At 40.7% G+C, this 16,518-nt stretch overlaps 2 protein-coding genes across 3 annotated transcripts in view; one reads left to right on the forward strand and one right to left on the reverse strand.

Moving 5' to 3' along the window:
• Positions 1-4,501, forward strand: part of ppfia3 (PTPRF interacting protein alpha 3) — a 34,254-nt gene extending 29,753 nt beyond the window's left edge. Inside the window, exons 29-31 of the mRNA XM_005921766.2 lie at positions 38-200; positions 1,328-1,389; positions 1,653-4,501. Coding sequence (XP_005921828.1) covers positions 38-200; positions 1,328-1,380 — 216 coding nt within the window. The 3' untranslated portion in view covers positions 1,381-1,389; positions 1,653-4,501. The remainder of the gene's footprint in view (positions 1-37; positions 201-1,327; positions 1,390-1,652) is intronic.
• Positions 4,502-7,492: 2,991 nt separating this feature from the next.
• Positions 7,493-15,793, reverse strand: LOC102296774. Of its 2 annotated transcripts, XM_005921765.3 has the most exons (3): positions 15,550-15,792; positions 15,315-15,389; positions 7,493-9,765 (listed from the first exon to the last, which is right to left on the reverse strand). In XM_005921765.3, exon 3 carries the CDS (start codon positions 9,744-9,746, stop codon positions 8,289-8,291), a length of 1,458 nt encoding a protein of 485 aa, XP_005921827.1. In that variant the 5' UTR covers positions 9,747-9,765; positions 15,315-15,389; positions 15,550-15,792; the 3' UTR covers positions 7,493-8,288. The 2 variants fall into 2 exon arrangements, with proteins under 2 accessions (XP_005921827.1, XP_042076582.1); XM_042220648.1 differs by having other exon boundaries at positions 15,315-15,793.
• Positions 15,794-16,518: the final 725 nt, after the last annotated feature.

Genomic DNA, 16,518 nt, shown 5'->3' on the forward strand with positions numbered 1-16,518 from the left:
TCCATCTTAAGGCTCACGACATGTGTCTCGCTGACAGGATGGGACTAAGACATTCACTCGCTCTCCCTCCTGGAGGAAGATGTTTAGGGAGAAAGACCTGCGGGGCGTGACCTCTGACTCTGCCGAGACCCTGCCTGCTAACTTCCGTGCCTCAGCCATCTCTACACCCTCCGTTACCCTGAGGAAGGTTCAGAGTGAAGGTGAGTATGACCCCGTGACCTCTGAAACATTTGCTCTCACCTCCGGATTCGTTCAGCTCTTTTCAGCCCTCGAGTCGCGTCACCATTTAGAGGACGAAACACTTGATGTTCTCATTTCCTGGCAGCCAATTACTGCAGTTTAGTCAAAGCTCCTGGAATCTCAGAGATTCACACAAGGTGATTTCTATTTGGAGGTTTACAGGAAGACGACAGGGAGACCAATCTCACTCCAGACTCAAATGTTTTACTCAAAATGCAATTTTCTTTTCAAAAACCTCACCAAACAGCTGGTAAATATGAAGATAAAAGTCAAAACAAAGCAGTGAGTGAAACAAACCACAGTTTAAAATAAGTATTATAAACATCAGTTAAAGGTTTACCGTAACCACTTCCAGGCAGTTGTTTACAAACCCAATTAGTAAGCATTATTAATTATCCATCATTGTTAACGATGTTAAACCAAAGCTCAATTTACTTTTATTAATGATGGTTATTATAAAGCACCAGATTCTTGCATTTGTAATCTCAGGGAACCACACATAGCAAGGTCATATCCTTACATTTAAACCTAATAAGTCCTCCTTGAGGTCTGGAGACCCTTCTTAAAACTTCCTTTTAACAGGAAGAAACATGAAGGGAGGGTGTCTGCCTTAAAAGGTCAGTGTGAGGGAAGAGCAGAGTGAGGACCTTATGAAGAGCATTTGAAAAACTGGGGCAAAACTTTGGTTGTAGTGGGGTAACAGTGCAAGGTCGGCCCAGGTGAAACGGTACCGTGGACCTCTTAATAAATGAGCCGTGTGTTTACATTTGTAATTCTTGGAAATGAGCCTTGAGCTGAAAGATTTTTCTGCAGCCAGAATACACCGGATGTTATATAAGATGCTGCTAATGCACAGGCGGCAGTTGGTTGTTTTCATGCTACTCTGCTATTAATTTGCCAGTGGAATTTTGTGTTGCCTTCAGTGGAGGAACTGGCAATAACAAGGAGCAGACGCTTCAAAGTACAGAGGAAGACTATTTTCCCTCATTCCTCCTCTTAATAGGAATGCCTCTGGAAGGTCAGTGCTGTTTAAAAGCCTTTGCAGTTATAATAATAACCCCCCTCTGTGTCTCGGTTTCCAACACAGCCAGCTCTGGTGCCCGGGGTGAATCTGCCTCAGTGAGGACGTACTCCTGTTGAGTGGCTGAGGTGAGAACCCTCCGACTTATTAATTAAACAGTCTGGTTTCATTCGTTTCATGACACAAACATTTCCTCTAAGCTTCAGAGATAGCTTGCACATGTGTCCAAACTCTTCCTTTTTTTTTTTGAAGTATTTGTTTTATGTATTTGTTTGTTGCAGTTTGGGATTTTTAAAGTGCTTGGTTTGGTTGGTTGGTGGGGCTTTGAGCTGAGTTGAATTGAGGCCACAGAAGCAGTGACGTGGCAGTAATGTTGTTTCTCTCCCCCCAGGGCGCTGACAGGATTGTGACTAGAGGACCCTCTCGCTCATCCACGGAGAAAGAAGCAATGAATATAACCATTTAACTTTAAATAAATCTTTCAGTCTGACTATTCTGCAATAACAGAAGAAAAGAAATAAGGGGGAAATCAAGAATGTATGAATGTATTTGCAAAGACTGCGAAGGTTGAAACGGATACGCTGTTTTCTCCCTCTGTCTCTCACTACCTTCTCAGCTCTTCCTCTCTCAGTGCGAAGGGTGCGAAAAGGACAACACCGGTGTCGGTTAGAGTCGGTGCCGTTGCGCTGCGTAGGTCTCTCCTTTCTTCATTCCTGTCCACGTAAAGTTAGCAGAGTTGGCAATATCAGGGCTCATTTTCCTACCTACAGAAAAAAATAACACTTGCTGCCATTTATTGTCTTACAGTTTGAAAACAAGTAAATGTGTCGCCTTACAACTTCTGCTCAACAACAGGTGTTTTATAACGAGGGCCGGGACAGAAAGTAACCTCACCGTAAAGTCTGGAGAGGACCGAGAGGGTGTTAAAACTGAGTGACGACTTGGAGGGGAAATGGCCAGGTGGACATAAACGTGTCATAAACTACACCGGTGTTCTCCTTTGTACTAAAGGGCTGGCTGGTGTCCAGTGTCAGCCATTGTGGCTCTTTGTTGGCTTCTATGGTCCTGTCAGGGGTTGGTTGCAGTGGTGTAGTAAAATCCGTCTGAATTCAGACCACCATTTAGCTCCGACCACATCAGAGGGACCCTCCTCACGGCTTGTCTATTGGGGCCTTGAAAGACGATAAGATGAGTAATCTCTTTTGAAGGGAGTCCATTATAGAGATCAAAGGCACAGAGTTGCATGGGACAGTGTGTAGCAAGGCCATAGAAGCATTGTGTTCATGATCTCATGATGTCAATGGCAGGAAGTCAATTAAGTTACCGCTGGTACCACTTTCTAAAAAAGATGTTAATAGGTTTTTATAAGTTTTGGCTTTATTGATGTTAAAAGGACACTCCAGTGATATTTGTTTTTTACTTTCAGTGGGGTTCCACTCAGACTGTGGAAACAGTTCCGCAACAGCATTGTGGTTTTGGTAGGAACCTTTTTAAAGTTTGGAAAAGAAGTGATACAATCTCTGCTTCGGTATGAGATTTACTTATTTTTCATATAATCTATAAGTGTGGAACAAAAGAAAGGAGCAAATGCAATCTGGGCACTTACCGGTCGGTCTGCTAATTTAGCATTTTGGGGCAACAGCAAGTTTTTATGTAGCCTACAGATATCTGGGCCAAGACTGTTTATCTGCATGCAGGCAAACCTGCTCAAATGTGATTAACAATGTAACTCTGAATGCAAATGGAAACCAGAAAGCTTCTTGTAGCAAAAATCTGGTCTCTACTTACTTACATACAGACATCCACTTACAGTATAGAGACTGGTGTAGAATCATTTTATACCTAGACCTACAGTAGAGCCTCTGCTAGTGACAGCATGTCAGAATATAGCTCTAACAAACATTAGCGTCTCGTCTCAACAGAGCTGTAACGTTCGATAGCTACACGTTCCTCTGATTGGTGGATGTAGACTGGGCAAATAAAATAGTTTCTACATAGCACTCGATCTTTGTTGAGTTTTATCAATTTCAGCTATATTCAAGAGAAGCCACACATATCGACAGGCAATATCTCCAAAACTGAGCAACTCACACCCAAACATTCTGGACGGTGGAAAGCTTGATTTTTAGGTGAACGGTTCCTCTAACCAAATATAATCTTTCTAGTGACTGTAAGACTGAATTAAAAAGGAAAGGAGGGTTATTCTAGAGGCGATTATGCACCGGAAAAATCTATTTTTCAGGAACTTGCACCAAAAAATTCACCTTTCACTTAATAATTCAGTATCTCATTAGTGTCCTGTACATTGTTATAAATATTAATGTTTTACATGGAAATAATGCCATTTATTAAAACCTCTAAGCCATTTTGAAACTATGTCTATCTAGAAAGTGGTACCTAAGTTTAGAATATAAAGCCAGACTCCAACGCGAAATCCTCAGTCAGCGTCCACGGTGTCTTTACGAGGTTTGTGACTTGTAATCATCAGCTCAGGGTCTTGGGTAATCCTGATGATGGCAGAGGCAACAGAGAGACAAAACAGCAACTCAAAGGGAGAAAAGAAGAAGAAAAAGAAGGATGGACAGAAGCCGGTCATTTTATTGCACACAGAAGCCATAACCGAAATTTAGAGCGCTTTCTGGGGGCGTGGGGGTGAGATCAGAGAGAGGCCGGATGAGGTCGGGGCGAGCCCGAGGAAGCCCAGGAAACAAAACCTTTAGCCTCTGTGTTTACGATGCATGTCAAACAAATGACAATGACCTAAAAACATTTTTTTGGTAGTGAAGATGATATGAGGTGTCGTTAAAAAATATATATCTGTATGATAAACCTACAGGGGTGGGAGCCTGGGGATCAATTTGTAAAATGTGTGTATTTTTTTCAGTTGTATTTTTTATTTTTTACAATAACTATTTATTTTCTTTAGGTATGTATTGGATAAATGTATGTACATGTTCTGTTCCTTCTTGACTTCATTTGAACTAGTTTTAAAAGTAAATATGAAACATTGAAAATGGTCATTCAAATACGCTACTGTATGTGTACATTTTGAGAACAAATTGTGCAATGATTTAACAGATTTCCATGATTAAAGTGATAGTAATACAAATTGAAAAAAAAATCATCTGGAAAATAAAGAAAAATAATGATGATGATGATGATGATGATGATGATGAAAATGGTGATGTAAAAGAAAAAAATAAATAAAGCGATCCAGGTGGATCTGCTGATCATCGCAAAGTTTTCCTGATTTTCTTTTATTCAGTGACTTCTATAGAGAAAAATTTAAGATTTAAGAAGTTGTTTTGCTTCTTCTTTTAGAGTACAAGGAAAGGACATATTTAGTTTGTTTCACTTCACTTTGTAAATATCTTTTGCATACTTTGCAAACACCCAAGTACTAATAAGTAGTAGTAGTAGAAAATTTGCCAAACAAACTAGCAAAATAATTTAAACTAGCTGGACTTAACTGGGAGGTTTCAAAATGTTTTTTTGTTTTTTTGTTTTTTTTTACCAACAAATGCAGTAAAACCTGAAGAATTTAAAGCTGGGCTACATTTAAAGTACGTTCTCTCAGTTTTTTGCTTGTACTCTCCACTTTAATTGCACGTACATCCACCAAACTTTTCACCGATTTGCTGGTCGATAAAGTTTTTTTAAAAAAAAAATTTTTTCAAATATTCTTCAAAGTCTGATTGAAAACTTTTAGTCCTTAAAATGTGATCAAATGAACTTTTTCTGACTGTCAACAGCATTTTCTGGTGTACACCCAGTGGATACTTCGTTAGGTATACTGCTCAATAACACATATATCTGCTAGCAACTCCATGCATTCAGTTATGTGGACATGGTCAAGACAACTAGCTGAATTAAAAGTGTTCTCTCACCCCTATTCACTCAATATATGTTCATACACCATGCATTTAATTATGGGTTATTATTCATCTGTGGTTTTCTTCCACAGCATGTCTTTTGTCTCCCTCCCCTCCCTGAGCTTGGTTCTCCTGGAGGATTTTTCCTGTTAAATGGAGGTTTTTCCTTCCCATTGTCGCCAAAGTACTTCCTCTTAGGTGTCGTCTGATTGTTGAGGTTTTTCTGTCACATTGCAGGGTCTTTATCTTACAGCTTTTAGGCAACTGTTGTTGTGGTTTGGTGCTATATGAATAAAAGTGAATGGAATTGAAATGGGGAGTATCAGAATGGGGAAGAAGGGTGACTCTACTAGTTTGAGTATTTCAGAAACTGCTGATCTACTTGGATTTTCTAAGAGAGAAGATTTTTAAGGGAGTGGGAGTGGGAGTCTCTGTGTGAAAACACCTTGTTGGCATCAGAGGTCAGAGAACAATTGCAAGACTGCTTTGAGCAGTCTTGCAATAGGAAGACAACAGTAAATCAAATAACCACTCATTACAATGAAGGTGTGCAGAGAGGCATTTCTGAACGCCCAGCACGTCAAACAGATGACCTACAGCAGCAGAAGACCACACAGGGTGCCACTCTGTCAGCGCAGAATAGTAAACAGGCTCACCAAAACTGGACATCAGAGGACCAGAAAAACATTTGCAGGATCAGAATTTGGAGGCAACACTGTGAAAGAATGGATATATCCTACCTTGCATCACTGGTTCAGGCTGGAGGTTGGGCTCTAATGTTATGGGGGATATTTTCTTGGCAAGCTTTAGTCCACTAAGTACCAACTGAATGCCATTTAAACAGCACAGTCTGAGTATTATTACTGACCATGTCCATTCTTTTGACCACAGCGTGCTCATGTTCTGATGGCTGTTTCCAGCAGGAAAAAGCACCACGTCGCAAAACTCAAATCATCATCTCAAACTGGCCACTTAAACATGATAAGCTCACTGTACTCAGATGGCCTCCACATCTCTTCCAATAGAGCCCATTTGACATGTGATAGAAGAAGAGTTTTGCATCATGGATGTGCAGCTAACAAATATACAGCAAGTGTGTGAGGCAATCAACACAGACCGAAATCTTTGATGAATGTTTCCAGCATCTTGTTGAATCTATGCCACATGGAGTTCAGGTAATCCTGAAGTCAAGCCGGGATCCAACCCAGTACTACCTAATAAAGTGACTGATGAGTGTACAACTGGCGTTATCTGATGTTCAAATTTATTCTAGAAAAAAACTGCAAATTCAGGCATATTTCTATAGAAAATACCTCACCTGCATTATAACCATAAAATAGCAACAAAAAAAGGCTCCACCTCAATGTACGTAACTTTTTGGTGATATCACTTTCTTTCAATTTTAACAATCGCTGCTGTTTCCAAAAGAAACGTTTTACAACACATATCTCTAAAGGGCGTGCTCTCACTCTGAGCCAGGAATCTACGTGAGTAGCACTTACATCCACCCAACATCACAGCTTTATATCTGTTTATATCTTAAAGGGCTTTTTAATAGAGCAGTTCATTAATGTGTCACTGCGAGCTTGATTTATAGAACGTCATTTGTTATAAAACAAAAACAAAAACGTGGTGAGGCTGACGTTTTCCTGGCTGTTTACTGCATTATCTGAATGATGTAGTGATAAATAGATTTTTTTTTAAACCCTCTCTAAAGACCTTTAATTGCAATGTGACAAGAAAGTTAAACTTTATCCAGTATTTGGACTTCCATGAAAGCATGGATTATACAATTTGTGGATAGAAAATACATGTTTATTGTCTTTAAATAGTGTCAGTAAGTTTATTTGATTGGTTTGTGTTTTGTTGTTAGTGCGGACCCAAAAAGTAAATCCACTAATGTTTTTCGACACATTCGTCACCTTCATGGGGCATAAAAATGGACATTTTCTTGTCATATCTTCACAAATACATATGCAAATAAAATCAGAAAAAATGGGAGACACAGTTTAGATGTTCTCAAGAAACATAAACGTTATCCAGGTGTAGATATCCTAGTGTGTGTAGGGATTTGTGCATGTTGTGCACCTCAGCCTTGGAGGTATGTAGTCTTGGCTTGCTCTTTTTCCTGAAGCAATTATTTTTAATCAACTACATGTATCTGGATTTATAGACAACTGAACACAGAATAGCCACAATTTTTGCTTGTAATGGATGATTTTTAAAATTAGGACTTTACAACTTTTAAGCATGTTTGGCACGTTTCCTCTTACCAGCAGATTTCAGCAGCAAAAAATACAATAAAAAGCTAGTAGTGAAAGCTGTACTTTGTATGTACATTAGTTAAGTTCAGAGCATACTGAGTACAAAGTTCCTTTATTACCATGTTTGGCAGGACAACTGAACAAACGCAAAGATGGTAAATCAGCTTGTTTAAGTGTCACATAATTTACAAACCACATGCTTTTACAATCATGAGCCACATGTGAGGCCCACATGCACAGATACATCCTGCCACAAAAAAAATCCTCTGCCTGGCTGAAATCACGCTAGCATGTGCCCGCGCTGCAGTCTTAGTTAAACCATAACTGTAACGTTTCATGGTAAAATATACGGTGAGAGTTTGGAGCAGTAAAATGGAACCTCAGTAGGGGGCGCTCCTTCCTCTTACAACCCGAGCGGACCAGAGGCTGGAATTATCATCAGACACTGGAGAGACCTACAAGCCCGTGAAGGCTTCTTCTATAAATACACACAAATATACATAGCTTCATACATAAAGGTATACTGGTGTCATATTGTACACTTATATATATATATATAGGAATATATTAATATCAAAGACATACACATGCTTACATACTAATCAAAAATAACTTAGATTATGAAAGATAAATCATACAAAAACAGTACTTCTTAAAGTAAAATTTCTATAGGACAATTTTCCCTAAGATCTAGTGTTGAGGTCTTCTTGTTTTTTTAAATGCAAAAGTCACATAAAGTTGTAGTGGAAGGAAAAGAGATATCTGAAAAGGTCTGGATTTAAGAAGAGATAGCTTCCCTCATGTTCTAGGAAAGACCACGAGGAAGAGAAAGTGCACACAGAAGGATGTCAGAGCTGCTCTGCTCTGTGTCACTTCACTTTGTGCTGTCTCTTAAGCCCTCCCCCTTCTTGTCAAAACCTCCCTCCCCGTTGCCGGATTTGCTCTGGACAGCAGCACACAGACGCAGGACGAGTTGATTCGAATCCACCTCCATGCGATTCTGTTTCTATTATCTTTGGTGAGTGCTCGCACGTACGACTGCTTGACTCTACACTCACTGTTCCACTGTTTTTTATCCACTCCCAAGCAGCTGCCCCCAGCCACACCTATCCCTCGAGGTTTGAGAGATTTCGCTGATGCAACAGCACCCTTTGACTGGATCCGGTTGTTGGGATGGTGGCAGTTAGTTTCATAGAAGTACTGTTGTAGAGGTCCTCTCTGAGTCTGAATTTCCTGTAAGACACTGACATTCTCTCCTTTGAAGTCAGTGGCTTCTGTCTTGTTAACCCACACACTTATTGCCTCGCACACCGACTGTTCCCTTGACCTAATACCCTCCTTTGATCTGTCAGTCAAATGTGAGCGTTTATCCCTTTTAACAGGATGGACACCATCGCGGGTTAATCTAGCAGAGTCTGCCCAAGACAAAGTCGTACTCCTGTCGAGTGCGCGGTCGCCGTGACCCTCGATGCGCTCGTCCATGGCCTCCTGCTCCTCCCAATCCCTGTCCTCCTCCAGCATGCCAGTCTCTAACATGAGCAAAAGAGGTGGGTCCTCCGGAGGTGATGGAGAGGATGAGAACAGGACCCGAGGATGAGCATCGAGAAACAACTCGTCTCCCTTTAAGATGTTATCCAGCCCTCCCAGACCCAGACCATCCTCTATTGTCAGACTTTCTTTAGGAAAACCTCTTCCAGTTCCCACGGTCCTCTGGCTCGCTGTCCCGATTTTTTGTGTATCTCTGAACTGATCTGAAGTTGTAGTCAGTTTTGGTCCTGTTTGACCCTTATGTGTTGTAGCAGGACTCACATGGTTTTCCAATGCAGAAACCTGCAATGGCCTATCAGTAGCGTCCTGAAGATTGTCTTTCTTGGAAAAGTCCACAAAGCCTGTGTATTCATACCTGCTGGTGCTGCCAGGTTTGTAATCCTTGGGAACAGAACTATCCTGGGAAACATCCTCGGCCCTGAGTGTAGCTCGTTCTGTGGGAACATCTAAGCTGCTTCTGTCATTGCTGCCTGAGTTGCTGTTTGATTGGTGGGTTGCTCGACTCTCCACCTTGAATGTCTCTTCGCGTATAGGTTTTACATAATCCTTACGGCTCTGGAGGTTTTGTCTGTTGCTGTGTTGACTGAGCGCAGCAGTCATGTTGTAGTCCGTCTGCGAGGCACTTCCATTGAAGCTGTAGTCCGCGGGGGCAGCTGCGAGGCGAGCGGCTGGGTCATGCCGGTGCTCTCTGCGTTTGTCGAAGCCAGGCTCGGCGGTCGCAGTAGCAATCTTGGACACGGGGTTGTGAGGGAAGGGCAGGGCCGAGGCAATCACCATGGCAACCAGGGGAAGCCAGTGCATCACTCCCAAGACGTATCAGCTGGTGGTTAAAATAGAGCAGACACAAGAGGAGAGAGCCAACGTTACTTTATACAATGCAAATTGTGGCTTATACAGTTAAACCAAGCACCACAATTAAAGTGTAAATTGAGAGGTTTTACTGGTGGCCTACAGCTTTATGAGACTGGTGCTTTAACTGCTGAGGTATGGCTCTAAAATCTTGGCAGAACTCGTGGAAAAATAGGTACAGCGAGGTCGATCTTTGTTTCTGCAAGAGGAGTTCAGCTATGAATGGTGCACACTATGAAGAGCTCACCTCCGACAGACTGGCACGTATGTGTGTCAGAAACTTTACAGCCAAAGCTTTTAAAGGCATGATTTGTTTCTCTTCTGCTGTTGCTACTTTTCTTCAGAATTCAAGAATCTGGGACTTTCTTCTACGTGTTGTAACTTACAATATACCTTCTTGTCAAAACACACACACATAATAAGAAAGCATACCAATACAGCTGAGATAAACCGCAAGTATTCTACCTGTTTACACCTGGGCTGTGAGTGAACTGGTGATGGAAATTTAATGACGGATACAGTACTGCATTCAGCTGCACTAGCCTGGAAGAGTTTCAATTATAGAGTGATCGCTATTGTAAACGTCCTGCCTGCCATAACCTGTATTATCTAAACTTTGTGCAGCTTGTGGTTACAAAAGGCTTTAGTGCTGCTTTTTGTGTGGCAAAAATAAGAAGCTGAAATTCTTCTGTATAACTCCTTTAGGTCATATACGCAATATTATGTTATAAAAAGTACATACTAAGCATTTCATAAAACGCATAGTTAACTGTTGACTAGTTAGTTCACTATTATTGTTTTTGCCCATTTTACCTGGTCACAGAATCTTAGAAGAGCTCAATATTATTACAATATGACACCACAATAACAATTCAGGGATTTCTATGCACAGAGAGATTTTTGGAGAATAAGTGGCACTTATAAGGTTAATAGGTTTGATATATGTAGACCAATAAAACGAATCATAATACAATACTTGCTGCATTACATGACTATTATTTAGGCTAGGGTACCATGTTGGTGTAACTGAACTGTGGTGTCAGTGGGAGTAGCATTGTATCAACACTATCCAATTTGTTAGCTCTGTCATTTCCTTCTCCCCTTGTCTGTAACACACACACACACACACATTACAGACGCGTAAATATCCTGTTATGACAGGCCTGATCCCTTCATTACGCTGATAAATTTCCAATTCACTCATGACCTGAATCATATTTAGACATTACAGTTTTCACAATTATGCTGTGGGACCTGAGATACAGTTAAACACCAGTTAAACTCCTGGTTTCAATAGTTTGTCTGACCACTAATTTGAAGGCAAAAATCTTTATTGCTAACCTATCAGATGTGCACAGTTTACGGCTTTTTTTTCATCTAAAAAATTATGAGCAAATTTCCTGAAAATCAAAACTAACTGTTAGTATAAATTTCATTCATTAAAACAAATAAATATAGTCAACCAGACCGCACACTCCCTCGTGTAAGCCAAATGTAAACAATTCCTGACACGCAAAGGACGTTTAGGGTGAATTGCTTTGTCAACTCTGACATTATGTGAATGAAATAAAAAGTGAGATGACTCACATGTGACTCAATGTGAGGTTGCCCTCTGACTAACAGTAAAAATATTCCAGCCACCAATCTATACCGCAGGTCCAGCGAGACGGTATTCAAGCAGTACTCACGAGCCTACACGGGGGAGGTAAGTGAGGATTTAGTTATTTGTTTAAAAGCAGGGAAAAGGTCAATTGGAAAGAGTAAAAACGGGCGGAATGATGGGAATGTCAGTGATGTAACGTTGCTGGCGAGGCTCCTTCGTGGCAAAGGATGCAGACTTCTAAAAAAACCACAGCAACATAAAATACGTGTCAAAAACTGAATGTTATGACTTCGTTTGTTTGCTGATATTATAATTGTTTGTTTTAACGGGTGTGTAAGAGCGACTGGGTGGGTGGATCATCGGAGGCTATCAGTGAGTGTGTGAATGAGTGGTGACAAAACTAAATCCTTCCTGTGACAGGACCTGTAACTCAATAGAACCACACCCGGGACACAATGCTGCCAGCGAGACGCAGCAAGGTTTGGTTGAGACATCATTCATGCTGTCACCCAAGGTGCTGCCGCTCAAAGTGCCTGCTGACGCCAAATCACACCTCAGCGTGTAGAGCTACATGTTTGCTTAGTTTACTGATCAGTGTACCAGGCCTGCCAAATGTTTTGTGTGATGGAAACCAATTAAAGTGATAAATCTGACCGTTAACACGAAGGGGAAGTACAGGATCAAATATCTCGGACAGCTGTGGAATATGTGATCAGTTGGAGTTACAGGTTTCCTAAAGGCCTTTGTGGAGCACTCAGACATCACACCGAGGGCAGGCAGGCTGACCGTCTAAGTGGTTTCTTTGTAAAACAGCAGCAGCAGGAGCCGCACTTCATCACCATGCTCCATTTGCCACAATGACATGCATCATTTGCTCTCCCTGCAAGGCTAGACACAAAGTTCTTCCACCGTCTGGACCAAACTCAAGCCCTCGCAACCTACACCCCCTCTCCACAAATGAGTATGCACAAATACCCCAGGCCGTCTAATTCAAAAACCTCACCTAGTAAGTAAAACCCTACTCGAGGCTGCACTCTTATGTTAATCCTAATCACCGTAGCCTGAGAGCCTTCAAAATGAGCAGCACAGGAAGAATACCACAGGATATACAGCCTAAACAAACAGATGGAACCACCTCATCGAGCAAAAATCCATGAATAAACAGACTAAACTGTGAGGACACTAACGGAGAGACCTCCAAGAACTCCATTTCTTAGCACTGATTAATATAAGTCCTTGATAGCTCACATGCTGGCTTTCTTTTCTCTGCAATCACATTGGCTGTGCATTTATTTAAGCTTCAGAAAAGCATTCAAAACAAGGTGGAAGATACAACTTGTTCCCAACCTCTGCAATACAACATTCCCAGCAGATATGAGCATACGTCAGGGAGCATTTTTACGTGACAGGTTGAAACTGTCCTATTTCAATTTGTTTTTAACCACTCTTAAAATGCAATGTTTCCCCTCGCTCTGACAGTTCAGCATTTTACTTTATATCTCTTTCTATGTATTTATTTTTTTTAACTCATTTTTATCAGATTAATGTGCTGCTTTTTCTGGTTCTTACATTAAACAGCGCTTTTAGCTGAACACAGATTTGGTCTTTTTTATGGACACTTTTAAATACACATAATTGACATTTATTATTTTGTAAAGACATTTAAGAAGCTGATAAAGTTTTTATAATTCACTTGAAAAATTACAATACAGTAGACACTAACTTCCTGTTAATGGATGATAACTTGTCATACATTTTTCTGTATTATCAAGCCACTTTAAGTTAGCGTGAAACACATGCATCAATCCACATTCTTCACATGCCGTCACTCAAAACTCTTGCTCAACATTAACAATAGAAAAACTTTAAACACAGAATATAAACAAAAGTGTTTTTCTGAGTAGATCTGACACCTGGAAAATTGTTCAGACTCCTGCCAGTGTTAAAGGGAAGAAGGAATCAGGGGGAATTATGGTACAGTGTGCCTCTGGCTCTCTCTTGAGACCCACCCCAGGAAACACATGCCATAAAGCAGATCCACACCTGGCAATGGCTACTGTGCTATTTAGTCTGTTTACAAGTTCCACATGTGTGGCTAATGTCAGGCACATCCATCTGACAGCGGGAAAATGCATTCAGTGTTAGGACTGCATTCTCTCCTAAACTAATCCTGCCTCTTTGAAGTTCTGTAACTCCCCCTCGATGGGGGTGGAAGATCTCGGAGGGAAGCTTCCCCCTGAAAACAGTTTACACGTCAGATTGCATCTTTCACCACATTTTAATCACAGGTTGGGTCTGACTAAACGGTCTCAAAAGCATCTATTAGAAACACTGACAGCAGGAGTGGCTGTGACACTATGTGAGATGGAAAAAACATGCAGGTAAATGTTTGTCCTCCCTCTGCTTCGTCCCCTCTTTCGAGGTTAAAAATAAAAGCCTTTACATCCATTTACAGTGCCTTGCGGTCCCGCTGTGCAAACAGCCCATTAATTCCAGCTCTGTGATTGTTTCGTACCATGCTCACCCTGCAGGATTGAGCCCCCTCCTCTCTAACCTTGGCTCTGTCAGTGACACCTCTCTCAAATGACTTGTAGATCTCTCTGGTTCACACTGGGAAACACTTCTAATGAGGTGCAAGCAAGCCATGCGTCTTCTTCTGTTTAAAAGCGTAACAAAAACCTTAAAAACTGTAATGAAATAATTTATATTACACTCAAACTTGCACTTTCACCTGCAAAAACCACCCACGAAGCCTATTCAGCCCCTTATCTGTTGACAGCGCGGAGTTAAGAGATCAGCTGCAGGTATGTTAAAATGGCAACTTGTGTGATCTACCAGCAGGTTTGTGTTGTGACTCGGTAGCATTCACCTCACCTGAGTGACTGCCAAGGAAAACAACATGTGAAAAACCCTACAAGTGTCAGGCTGCCAAGGAAAACACGTAGCGTCTTGATCTTCTCAATCAAGTGAGAAATGCTGAGCTTTAAAAAAGAAAGTATGAATCAAATAAAAAATAAATTATAATGATCAATTCGTGCCTGTTTATACATGAATGTAATTAAAAAGAGAGCTCGGGAAAATAAATAAATATAAAATTATTAAACTTATAGTAGCGTGACTTAAATAACTTTCTGGTTGTTATCCTCAAAGTGACAGGACCTCACCAGTGCCTTTGAACCAGGGCACTGATAAGCTTCCATCTTCCAATCTAACTTAGCACGTCTACTTACTCAAGTACGTTACTAAATAAGTATTAATAGAAACTTTCTGATTCTACTCCACTATAATTTGTATGCAAAATAATGTGCTTTATACTCCATAACAATAATTTTAAAGCTTACATTTTTTTGTTATATATTGCAAAATATATATTTATGTTATATATTATATAATATAATCATAATAAATATTAACTATTATAGCTATATAGATTCAGTTATGATGCACGATCTAGTATAATGTATTGTATAATGCATATATTTTGATTCTGCATAATTCTGCACGTTCTTTCACTGTAAGTACTTTCAGCATATGTTGAGCCTACAAGTTTTTTTTTACTAATATTTAAGCAGGGTTATGACTTTTTAACTTGTTTCTTCACTTTGCAAAAATGTTATTCACATTCACACTTGTCTACTACATCTGTATGAGGGCACTTGAGCTTGGAAATCCGTGTTTTCTGCACCAGTTTTCTACTTTGTATTTATTTCTCATTAAATATTATAATATAATATGTTTTCCAGCGGGGCCCCACTGCCTTGGTCCCCACTATGCCACTCAATTTACAAAATCATGGAACCGCCCCTGTATCTGTAACTGACTGATTGCATAAATAAATGAAGAAACGTGTCTGTATTTCGATTGAGCTGCGCTGCAGAATATTTAAACATTATTTTGAGTGTACGTGTGTGGCATACCGTTTAGGTGAGATCCGGACCCCGCGTCCTTCCAGCTGACACCACATTGATTATAGTCCTGTCGCTGTTGCTCAACTGGTTTAAAAAACAAACCCCAAATCACTTTTACACGTTAACCACAAACGCTATTCACAAACATGTCTTTCTCCTTTTTTAATAGTCCGTGACATCGCACGAGTGCACCCAAAATCCAATGAGGGGAGAGAAAAAAAAGGAAAGGAAAGTAGTTACACACCAGAAAACTCTCCTGTCCCGGGAGCGCTTCCACTCAAGAGAAATACTGTATGCAATAAACCCACAAAACTATTACAAATGTTGACCCGCCTGAAAATGTGGATATTCCATAACTTGTTACTGCTCCAAGGAGCCCCAGAGAAAAATTATGTCAGTTCAAATAAGTGAGCGACGAAGTGGAGCGCTGAAGAAGCTACCCAAACGTTTTAAGAACTCCGAACTCCGCCTGAAACGCGTTCAACAAAGCTAGCATTAACTACAATCAAAACTTCCGGTCAACATTTTCAAAATAAAACATGAATTGAGGAATTTGAATTTCCATCGAACGTGACGGAAAGGCAGGGCTTTTATTTTAAAGAAGCACGCAGTCTCTTCAGAATGGCCCTGTTATTGGCTTACTGCTAGCTCGACTCAGTTGAGATTAGTTTCTTGGTGGAAGCGCAAAGACTGGGCGAACTCCCCCCTCAGGATCCTTTAGTAGAATATGGATAAGAGTTCTGGGGCATTCAGCGACTAACATCTGTCAAAGCAGATGTATGAAACAACCGCTCCTAAACAGACACCTAAAAGAGAAAACAATAATTAGCCCCAAAACAAAGTCACATATCTTTGCTAGCTTGGAATTAACATGGCCATGAGATGATCTTAACCGTCACCCCTCCTGTTTTTGATCCCCGCCTCACACTTCACAGGAAAACAGCCAGTAATGCCAGTAATACTGGCACAGATCCAAGTTCGGTGAGTTCATTATGGGGCATCAACTGTAAATTATTACAACCAGCCGTAGCTGCACGGTTGTCGTTTGCAAGTGTGTGAGGCTGCAACATAACCCCGTTTGGCACAATCAAACCTGAAGATGTAACTCTGTGTTTTAATGCCAAATCCAAGTCTGCTCTCAGATTGCTTCCTCTATGCTTGTGCCAGATTTTTAGGCATGTTTGCAAGACACGTAGAGATGTGAGTGCTTACA

The sequence above is a fragment of the Haplochromis burtoni genome, unplaced genomic scaffold (assembly GCF_018398535.1).
Source record: "Haplochromis burtoni strain Fernald_Lab_line unplaced genomic scaffold, NCSU_Asbu1 Contig_52, whole genome shotgun sequence".
NCBI classification, from domain to species: Eukaryota; Metazoa; Chordata; class Actinopteri; order Cichliformes; family Cichlidae; genus Haplochromis; species Haplochromis burtoni.